Below are 12,125 nucleotides of genomic sequence, written 5' to 3'. Positions count from 1 at the left end.
CAGAACACTTGAATTATTGAATAGATAACCATCAAACTTAATACCTTAAATAAAGGAGTGTAAACTTGGCTCAAAATTAATATAAATTTAACTTGGCTTAGCTCGAGCTCAAGCTCGAGACGAGCTTAATAATACAAGTTCAGGCTGACTTGCTGAAATATCGAGCTAGTTCGAATCAGTTTAGGTTATAGCATATGATATAACAAGATGTGCTATATATAAATCTCATATATGATATATCGAGCCGGCTCAACTTGATTAAAATTTTGAGCTAAAAACTTAGCTAGGTGAGCTTTTTCTACGGCCCTATCTAAATAGTCTTATTTTCTACGGGTAAATTGCCACCTTGTCATCTCATTGACCCAACAATAAAAACTGTTAACACAATAGTAAAACTGGGTTGGCATCTTAATCCATGCATAATATGTTAACTGAATTAGTGATTAACATATTGTAATTCGATAAACTAGAGAGAGATCATGTTGCAAAGAATAAACTAGAAAAAAAAAATATCACTGCTAAACTAAAGAATGATATTGGATTGAGAATAATAATAATAATAATAATAATAATAATAATAATAATAATAATAATAATAATAAAACCCATGGTGGTTTGGATCGTCTTCTCAAAAGGTACCCTCTTTCTTTTTTGCTGAGATTTTACTGTCAGCGAATGGGGGACATATGTCCCTTCCCATGCTCTCTTTCTCCCTCAAATCAATGGTCGACCTCCCTTTCCTTTGAAGCAAAGAATGAAGGAGAGAGCACGAGGGTGAAGGTGTTGGATCCGAGACTGCATGGGACCTCTTAATCATCACATTCTAATCATCTCTATCTTATATGCACATCTGTTTGAGTACTGGATACTCTTTAACTTTTCTTAATCCTTATATGAGCAATTTGGATCGATATTCCTTTTTTTGATACTAGAAAAAAAAAATTTTAAAAGGAGACATTGTAAAAGAAGAAATTTATAGGAAAATGGATTTCATTTTAGAAATAAGGGCAATCCTGAAATAGGTATTTCTATATTTTAATTCCTAAAATAAAGTCGTTATTTTAAGAATAAATATTTTTATGTTTACTTATATTCTAAAACTAAAGTGTAATAATTATCGTTAACGTGATATAGAGTGAAAAAAAAGGTTTCTTTAAAGTTCTAGTCTGAGTAGAAATACTAATTCCATTATATCGGTTTTCTTGATGGAATAGGAGACATTGAGAGCTTTTTATATTAAATTAGGAGATTGTGAAATGTCTCCCAACGAGATTAAGAGTGTATCCTAATTTAACTAGAAAAAAGACAGACTTTGAATGCCTACAAAAATATAGAAAGAGAAAATCTCTCGTAGTCTCTCGTGCATAAGTGTTTTTTACACTAGTTGGTTATGTACAAGTGAGTGTTCTTAGATTAGATTTACTCGGGATACTTTAAAGTTTGTGTACTTTATATCTTGTATAGTAAATTTATTGTTTTATATTTATTCTTTTTTCTTATTGAGAGGGTTTTTTATGTAATTCTTTGCGTCTTGCTTTTTATTTCTTTTCTATTTGGAAGATCACGCACAAATAATCATACAATATTCTTTGACGGAGTATGGTGCAACAATTCAGAGACTGAAAGATATGCAAGCTTTTCTAGAGGAGGCATGGTAACACTATTGAGCTTGGACATATAGTATTGGTGTTCAACTTCGATTACATTCGAGGGAGCAAGGGTCCTGGTTTAAGAAAATACTGTGTGGATTTGATATGAGTTTAGACGAGTAGATTCACAGTGACTCATGAAGAGCAGTTAAAGTGATGAAATAACCGAATTCTTGAGACCAAAAGGTGATAGGTAAAGAAATTGGAGCACAAAGCTTAGTTGACAATGACATATGAGAGTCAATACTGAGATCATGTGGTGATCGTGAAGAGGCCAAGTGTAAAAAAAATAATGTTGTTAGATAAAAGATGATTCGTCAAAGTAGGTACGCGATGCAAAAGATGATGTTGACTTGGCAAGAGATCACTAAGCAAGGGGCAGTCCTTCTCATGAGTTGGAGGGAGAGATTATTGGATTAGGCTTCCTCATGAGATGTTCTAGTCTGACAATGAATACTATTTCAACTGTGTTTAATTCTTCAATGGAGTAGGAAGCTTGTTTTAACTAGTGAAATTTTTTTTTAATTAAATTAGGAGATTGTGAGAGGCCTCCTAATAGGATTAGGAGTGTACCCTAATTTAACTAGTAGAATGATATAAACTTTGAATATCCATATAAAAAATATAAGGTTAGTCTTTCAAATGGTGAACAAAGGTCATAGTGGGCATATTAAGAGTCTACAGTAGATGTGCGATAATGCATAAGCCATACAGAGACGAGGAGGTGCAAAGTGCGCTCGACACACATAAAATGCAAGATGAGCGCAGAACCGATGATGAGCTATCTTATAAAAGGCTCATATGGAGCTAGTATATTAACAACAGAAATTTGCAGTGAGAGAGTCTTTTGTGATCTGTTATATATAAATTTTTTATTCTAACTAATTATATACAAGTGGGTATGTTTTCTAGGATTAGTCTTATTTAAAATGTTTTAGAGTTTGTGTATGTTATATTTTGCACAACGGATTTGTGGTTGCCCGTGATATTTCCTTAGAGTTAATTAATCATTATAATACGAACAACTTAGACATAAAAAACTAAAAATGTCATTATAGTTTTCATACATATCTCTTAGTTAAGGATATTTTTATCTTTTTTATTACATTGTTAAGACTTAACCTTATATTTATTGAAAAATACAAGCAAACTAGAAATTCTTAAGTGTACACAAGCAAAAAAATCCCCTTGAATTATAATGTCTAAAAGCCTAACGGATAACTATGTTCCTTGCTTTAGCACGTCGATGCTGCAAAGCCGATAGGTTTGTACTCTCTTTTCCTCTTTCCCTTTAATCTCTATTTTAGTTAGCATGTCAACAAAACAATCTTGATCCCTTTCCAGTAGACCCCTCAAAGGGTTTTCCTGGTACCGCAATTGATCACTATACCCAAACCACAGCTCGTTTTCTTTTCTTTTTAATCTGAGAGAGATCCATTTGTCCCATCATAAAGACAAGAGAGAGAGATAGAGAGAAAAAAAAAAAGAATACAAGACAACCATCCTACCATCCAATGTTGACCCTATTGATATATCAATCATATCTGTCTTAACCCACTTACCCCCTCTCCAATGCAAGATTATATTTAGAGGAAGCACAAGGGCATTTGTAGAGCTCATTCTTATAAACAAATACACCACCCTCCATCGCCACAAACCCAAGAGAAGCCCAAGAAGAACACGAAGGCCAGTAAACTGCAACCATGGCCATGGCATACAAGATGGTAAGACCGAATGCAAGATATCGAACACTTGAGAGTTTTCTCTTTCCATACGTTTGAGTTTTCCTTTCTCCTGTTGAGAGCAGGCGACAGAGGGGATGTGTGTACGAGAAGAATGCAGGAAATGGTTCACGGAGATGAAGTGGAAGCGGGTGCATAGGTTTGTGGTTTACAAGATCGACGAGCGATCCAAAGCTGTGATGGTGGATAAAGTCGGAGGGCCAGGTGAAGGATACGAAGAACTCGCTGCTTCCTTGCCGAATGATGACTGCCGCTACGCTGTATTTGACTTCGATTTCGTCACTGCAGACAATTGCCAGAAGAGCAAGATCTTCTTCATTACATGGTTAATTCTCTCTCACTCTCTCTCCTTAGATCTCATATTATATTAGAGACACTTTTTATACACTTGTTATCAAGTTTCGATTATTGATTTTGATCCGAGTTAAGAAATGTTTGGGCAGAAAGAAACATATCAGTTTTAGTCGAGAGCAATTTGAAACCAAGGTTTTGATTTTGATTAAAAGTTATCATCAGAAAAGAAGAATGTAAAATTTATTAGGTAAAGCCATTCTGCAGATGAATTGGCTTTAGTTTTCTACATGCATGTCATACCCACTTTTACTTCGTGTAAACAAGTACGATAATCTTAGATCTGACTGATTGGATAAATCAATTCAAATTTCTATCATTTCTTCTTGGATCTAGCAATCCTAATAAATAAATATCTAACCATTTGGTCCAACAATTTGGAAGAGAAAAGCCCAGTTTTTGACCAAAATAGCCACATTTTTAAATTTTTTACCATAATGAACTATCCTTAAATTTATTTATGAGGTCTAATTCACTGTAACATTAATAAAAAAGCTGAACTAATCAGAGTTTTAGGATTAGATAAAAATACTGAACTAATCAGCGTTTTTGTCGAAGAAAAAAATGCTGATCAGTTTAACGTTTTTGTTATGACTATAATAAATTAGATCATATTTGATAAATAAGTTTATAAAAAAGTCTTGGAAGAGGGTTACTTTGGTCAAAAACTCAACAAAAGCCAACTGATTTCCAAAAGTGAAAAAAGAAAAACAGTGGCAAATTTGAGAAAGAAAGTCTTGGTGGAGGTAGCTAGGCATGATCACGTCTTGATCCTTATCACAAATAAACATTTTCAATGGAGTAGTGATAAGAAAATGAAAAAGAAACTTTGATCATAATGTATGTGAGCCAAACTTTAATCATTCTTGCTATTGTCTTTAGTACCCCATTTGAAATTATCTACTAACTCCACTTTAAAGAAAGTAATGGTCCAACTTAATAAAGTGGATAGCTTTTTTTTCTTTCTTTCTTTCTACATCCAGGTCTCCGAGTGCATCAAGGATAAGGGCAAAGATACTGTACGCCACCTCAAAGCAAGGGTTGAGGAGAGTGCTTGATGGGGTCCACTATGAGGTGCAAGCCACAGATCCTTCAGAGATGGGATTTGATGTCATTAGAAAGAGGGCTCATTGTTGATCTCATCTCTCCTGACTGCTTGCTACTTATTGGCTAGTTTGGTATATATACCTAACTATTTAGTGTATGTTGCACTACTATTTAGTATGGTAATTAACAAAGTGGAGGAGGGATGCATGGTAGTCTTTTTAACTCTTGCAACCACAGTCTTAAATGTCCACTTGTGCTATGTTTCAAGAAGAAGAATAACAAGCATGAAGATGCTGCTCTTGTCCACTTTCTAGCTGATAACTTTATACCTTCTGACTAAGAAATGGCAGATCCTTGATATCTCTTTATGCTTTCCTTTGTTGTGGTCTATGTGCTTAAGAAAGAGAAATGTCCAAGTAAAAGATAACATGGAAATGAAAGCATTACTTGCTTTTCAAGCAAGAATAAAAGAGGCCCTAAAACTATTCTGTCCTAATTGGATAGACCAACTCAAGCAAAGGAGAATGAAGAGATGGGACAGAAAAGAAGCGAGGGGAAATACTTTGAATCTCTCTCTACAAATTCCAATCCTTACTTGTTTGGGTTGAGTTTAGAGATCTCTAACCTTATTCATTAACTAAATAGTAAATTATTTTTCTTATTACTAAATCTAGTTCAGTGTTCACTCTCTAAATAAATACTAATACATAAATTCTAATATCATTTCAAATTTATTTTAATTTTACCATGACTTCAATCCATCTCTCTCTCCTCTCTTCTAAAAAATAAATATTTTTATTAGAAAATAGCTTCTCTTTTGCTATGGCTTACAAAATAAGTAACACCAAAAAAATATATTTATAAACACAATTAAAAAATTATTATTTAGTATACTTTACTGATATGTTTAATATGAGTTTAAAATGGCTAATTTACAAATATTTTATAAAATTAATAATGATATTTTAATACTATTTTCTTAAAAATAAATATTGTTTCACTCTTTTATGTTACATCAAAGTAATAATCATACCCTAAATTTAAATCTCTCTTATTTATTTATTTATTTATTATTTTCCTCCAAAATAAATACCGTCTAACTTTTTAAAATTTACTAAGTCTACGTCAAATTATAGAGTAGTTATAGGATTAGTTATAGAATTGTGAGCTTTTAAGCCCGAAATAACTAATTTTTTTAATAAAATTTTATAATATGAACGTTTTAAAAAAATTAAAAAAAAATTATTAAAAATATGAAAAATAATATGGCCTTACACGTGGTCTTTAAAAAAAGGAAATAAAAAACAATAATATTATATATATTTTTTAAAATAAAATATTAATGTTATATTATTTTAGTAAAATAATCATAATAATAATATGTAAGCTTACGCATGTAAGCCCGCAAGTGAGGCTACATGCATAAGCTTACAAATGGGGCATGTATGCATACTAAGCCCGTTTGCAGGCTTGTATGCATGCTAAGCCCATTTGTGGGCTTGTATGACTTTACATGAATGAATAAGCCTGCAAACAAAGCCTACAATCCCACAATATAATAATCTAAGATTTGCTTATTGCTAAAATAATAATATTTTTAAATTTTATCATCAAAGTCAAAGGGCATTTTGGTCCATTAATTTTATATATTATTTCTTTCCCTCCAAAACTAACATATTTTTTATTTTTTCACATCATACCAAAAGTAAAAATTATACTTTAGCCTAGTTCACAACTAAACACCATATTTTATTGAACTAGTTCAATGTACTTTAAATCGAGACTAAGAAATAAGCTAGCTAATCTAGTTTGAAGCTTAGTCTCAAATCAAACAAGGCCATCTAACTGCCATTAAGCGCTGAAAAGCGCTAAGTGGGTCTGGCCATCTACTTTGTCGGGCTTGTAATTTTACACCTTAATTTGGTGAAGCGGGTTGCATTAGGAGATCGAGTTTGAAAAATTTTCTCACTCTTCTCTTGCTCAATCTCCTAAACTCTAAACCCATCTTCTTTCTCGCTCATCCTCTCCCATCCATGACTCGCGATAGTGGATCATTCTTAATTGTCCTCTCTCAAGCGACTATGGATGGCGGCATGACAATGAATGATGGTGGTATAATCCTTTTCCAATCTCCGTCTCTCAATCTCACACTTTCTCATTCTCTCTCTCCCCCCCCCTTCTACCACTGAACAAACTATTTTTTTACAAAAAAATTCACTATCCTCATTCTTGAATTATTGTTATGCTAGAGAAATTAATTGAAGGAATTAGTTGCGAATTAGTTTTTGAAATAATTGCTATAGTTTGTGAGTTCATATTGCTTGAAAAAAAAAATCAGCAATTTTAACTATGTTGTTGTCATTAGAACATAATTTGTAAGAATTTACCTCCTGATTATGGGTAGGTTTTGGCACAACTATGTTGATGTCATTAGGACATATTAATGTGTACCATGAAATTCAACAAATAGAGTTGAGGTAATCTAGCGTTTCGGTATCCGTTACCCGAAGTAAATATTCCAAGAATGAACCACTCAAGCACTTTTCCTTACCCAAATAGCTTGTATTTTTAAATCAATCACATAAGACTTTTAGAAAAACTAGCTTCTTGTTTAACGAAAATAGTTTCCTTAACAATCAACCCATTATTAGCTCTACTATTTCTTTTTGTAACACCCATATTCTGAGATATAATAAATCATCATTTTGACATAAATGAAAGTAGGAATAATCATCAGAGAGATTGTACAAATCATTAAAAACACTAAATCTATTTTGCATAAAATAATCGAGGTGTCTATAGGGGTGGCAATCGGGTCAGGTTAAGCAGGTTAGGATTGGGTCAAATTAGGATCAGGTCAACATAATATAATTTGATTATGTGGGTCAAGTTAGTTGAGTATAGTTAGTCTAATTTGCTTATTATTGTCTTTAATTTTAAATTAAAGTGGATAATTTCTATGTTGGATCCATCCTCTAGGACTTTTCTCTTATAAATAGGAGTGATCATATATTATTGTGATATGATTATTGTATTTAGCCAATTTTGTTATTTATCTTTATCTTTTAATACAACTTTTAGATCGTCCTTATCTTTATAGGAGTAGATCGTAATCCTAAATCCATTCAAAGCATCCAAACTCTAGCCACCATCTTCCTCTACAAGCCACTCTATCTTGCGGTCATCCACCATCACCCTTGGTCGTCTGTCGCCCTCCAACGACCATCGCAACATAGGATATTTTTACCATTTCATTCAAATTCGACATTCTCACATTTATTTTAAACCTTACATCTCGACCTTGGATTCACGTGAAACTAAATCCATTATATCTGTAACTCGTGAGGCTATCACCTATAAAAATATCACAATTTGCTTACATCCAGATCGGTTCATATTTGGTTCGTAATAGTGATATCAAAAGCGACGTTCCTCAAACGGTGGTTAACATGCAATCCAAGATTAACCTAGAGGAGATCATAGTCATAGAGGACAAGGAGCTCATCTCCGTCCTTGTAAGAGTTTCTCTAGCACCACTAGCAACCATCGATGATAAGCCATCAAGCGTGGTGGTGAAGATATAATTTAAAGAAATTTCAGGTGCCCATTGCCCTAAAAAACCTCCCTCAGTGACTTAATCCAGGCCTTGGCAAAGGCCCTACTATTCGCCCACCGTTGCCCAACATTGCCATCACCACCGGTCATGGTAGAACAAGTCCTCCCATGTAAGAAAACTCAATCCAAGAGGGAGATAGAGTGCAAGCCTAAATCGCGACCTCAACCCTTATTCCAGCCCCAACTCAACCCGAACAAATGGCTTAGCCCAACCACTAGCAGATCTCGCTACTTTGTATTCAATGACTTAGAGGATTGCAAAAATAAAGTCTTATGATTTTACCGTGATGATCATTTTACCTTCGACCATAAATGCAACTATCAACTAGCCCACGCCATGTTCTTAGGTGGTCTTAAAGAAGAAAAACTTGAGTCCTCTGACCGGCATGACAAGCCATATGAATACAAGGACGTGAGAAACTAGTTATCTTGAAGACAAGGTGTTAGAAGCACGATGGATTTATATGATCCGACAATGTGGGTTGAGTTTGTCGAGTTGAGTCTAGTTAGTCTAATTTGATTATTGTCTTTGACTTTGAATTAAAATGAATAATCTGCATGTAGATCTAATCCGCTAGTAGTGGTCCTAGATTATTTATTATCGTAGAATGATTATTGAGTTTAGCCAATTTTATTATTTGTCTTTTATCTTTTATTGTAGACGTTAGATCATCCTTATTTTCATAGGAGTATATCTTAACCTTAGATCTATTCAAACACTCAAACCTTAGCCATAATCTTTCTTCATAAGCCATCCTACCATATGGCCGTCCACCACCACTTTTGGCAATCCACCACTATAACAAACTAACCGTAAAAAAAAGGGCATGATGTGACCGGCCTCGTGCCATGTAGTGGTAGCTCGCGTGGGGGGTGCCACGCACCCTACCACACCGTAGCCGCCCCACTCCCTTATCGCCTCTTTCTCCCTCTCCCTCTAAATCTCTCTCTTCTCTCCTCGGTCTCTTTCTCTCTCTTCTCTCTCACTCTCTTTTCCCCTTCCTCGCCAGTGCCAGCCTACCGCTGTTATCGCCTTTGCTGCCACTAAGGTGAGCCTCCTTCTCTCTCTTCTCTTCTCTCCTCTCCTCTCTCCTCTTTCTTTCTCTCTCTTTCCTTCTCTTTTCCTCTCTCCCTCTCTCTTTCTTGCCCTTGGTGTAATAACCCAACCTAAAAAAAAAATTGTTCTACATGGGCACAACGTGGCCGGCCACAGTGTGGCCGGCCTCGTGCCCATGCAGCTGGGCATGGCGTGGGGGTGCCACGCACCCCCTAGCGTGGCCTTGGCCGCGGCGGGCCCCAGCGCCGCCGCAGCCGCCACTAACCCCCCCCCCCCCCAACCGCCTCTCTCTCTCCCCCCTCTAAATATCTCTTCTCTCTCTCTCTCTCTCTCCCTCTCCCTCTCTCTCTCTCTCTCTCGCCGAGGTCGGACTATCGCCGCCGCCGCCACCTCCACGAACGTCGGTGAGCTCTTTCTCCTCATCTCTCTTCTTCTCTTTTCTTCTCTCTCTCTCTCTCACTATCTCTCTCTCTCTCTTTCTCTTTTTCTTACCTTGGGCTTGGGCCCGTCGGAGCCGAGCCGCCGGCAAGAGGCCGGCAGCTGGCTGGCCACCAGCTGCCGGTGCCCTCCCCGCAGGTCGGGTCCGCACCTCCCTCCCCTCCTCCCTCCTTCTTCTTCTTCTTCTTCTTCTTCTTCTTTCTTTCTTTCTTTCTTTCTCTCCTTTTCTCTTCCCTCCTCAGCTTCCACTTCTTCTTTTCTGCTACAGTGCTGGTCTCGGCCCAGCACTGTAGCAGTGTTTTAATTATTTATCTATTTATTTGATGTTATTTATTTAGGTTTTTTCCTTCTTAATTAATGGAAATAGATTATTTAGACATTAATTATTTTAATAATAATATACTCTTCAATATGATAAGTATTAATTGTAATTTGTATAATCAATGATTAATTAGGTATAAATATAAGTAATACTCATTTTTATTTATTTATATCTCTATTGGATTAATATATAGATTTGTAAATTATAATTATCAAATTTATATACCAATATTTTTATGAGATACATTTTAAATAATTCTAATAATTTATTATACATTATTATTTTGTAACAAATAAGATAATGACTACATAGTCCCTAATTAATCAAGATATAATTTAATTATAATTAGGTTTTTATCTATATTTATATTTTATTTATAATAAAAATCTAGCCAATTATAAAATTAAGTAGAAATTCTAAAATCTAATAAATCATCATATTTTACTCAAACGGATTATAATGGGATAAACAATTAACTTTATGTTACTTAAACATTTTCAGATCCCGAACCCCTTATTTGAGACCCCGTGGATCTTGCTAGCGAGAAGTGTCACACGGTTGATGGGCGGATGTAAGAGATACGTGGTTTGTATCTTCTGATCAGTATGAGTAGTCTTATCCCTTAGATTCATTTCTTAAATTAGGTTATATTATATATTATGTACATGCATGTTTTGGCCTCTAGCATAATTATATGATTTTATGTAGAGATGATTTTAGTCGAGCATATTTTATCATGCATTTGATTAGGCTGATCTGGGATATGAATACATTGGTGATATATAGAGATGATTGGAGATGATTATACTGTTCTGATTTTATACCAAGATGATCTCTAGCATGAGTGTGCATGTGATAGACTAGCAGGAGTATGCATGTGTCGACTATATAGTTGGAGACTACATTGCATTATTTTTCTCTTGATTCCTATTCCACCTAAATTTCTGTTATGCATTGACTTGTTATCATACTGGATATATGCATATGATCTGTCATTTAAAAAGGAAAGCATGAAATGTGATTGATAGGATAGTTGATAGAAAGCGTGAGGATACCCGAGTGGGCGCGAGGGTTAGGACGCGCTTGGTGGATGATTGATCGCTCGACATGGTCGCGATCCTATTGGCCTTACGTCTGAGGTTGTTAGTCTGTGTGTGCAGCAGACATTCGGACACATGCCGTTCGCCAGGGCATATGTGGCGAGTTATCCTCACGAGATTTCTATCAGCTAGAAGGGTGCCCGGTCTGGATGGATGTTAATACCCTTAGCGGATAGCAGGGTATGATTATATTTGAGATACTTCTTGCGGATGGCAGAATATGCTCTGAGCCTTCGGGCATGATGTTGAGACCGAGTACCGGGTGTTGACTGTGCACAATGGTCTAGTATGATGATATTATACCGAGATGTCGGTGATGATCGTGATGTTGAGAAATGCATATGATTTCATTTTTATCTAACATACCTGATTATTGAGTGGTCAATATACATCGTATATGGTTGTATTTGATATCATAGCATGGCCATGGTCGGCATGCATCATGTGTCATATTTGATAGAGAGTTATAATGATCATATGACATGGAGATTTGTTTATTCATTATCGAGGATTGTATACTTTTATCAGTATGACATATTATCTACTTTTCATTTATGTATTATTGAGGATACATTCATATACTCATTCATGACATGATGGTGCTTACTGATTCATATTATCCAGTACATGATTTACTCTCTGTTTGGTATCACTGATTCAGGGTAAGGTCTATTCACTGAGCCTTTTGCTCATGACTCTTTTTATTTCTTTTCTAACCCCCTTAGATATGTGGTACGTGATAGCGACTTGAGAAGATATTTTAGAGCGATGATGAGGTGAGCTATCGATGCGAGATGGTATAGA

General features: G+C 35.3%; 1 protein-coding gene across 1 annotated transcript; it reads left to right on the top strand.

The window, feature by feature from the left end:
- Positions 1–3,161: 3,161 nt before the first annotated feature.
- Positions 3,162–5,095, top strand: LOC140761774 (actin-depolymerizing factor 5). Its single transcript, XM_073099245.1, has 3 exons — positions 3,162–3,373; positions 3,457–3,716; positions 4,726–5,095. The coding sequence occupies exons 1-3, from the start codon at positions 3,353–3,355 to the stop codon at positions 4,877–4,879; spliced, it is 435 nt and encodes a 144-aa protein (XP_072955346.1). The 5' UTR covers positions 3,162–3,352; the 3' UTR covers positions 4,880–5,095.
- The last annotated feature ends 7,030 nt before the right edge of the window (positions 5,096–12,125 follow it).

The sequence above is a fragment of the Typha angustifolia genome, chromosome 6 (genome assembly GCF_048772165.1).
Source record: "Typha angustifolia cultivar Huaian chromosome 6, ASM4877216v1, whole genome shotgun sequence".
NCBI classification, from domain to species: domain Eukaryota; kingdom Viridiplantae; phylum Streptophyta; class Magnoliopsida; order Poales; family Typhaceae; genus Typha; species Typha angustifolia.
This window is presented reverse-complemented; position numbering and strand designations above follow the sequence as displayed.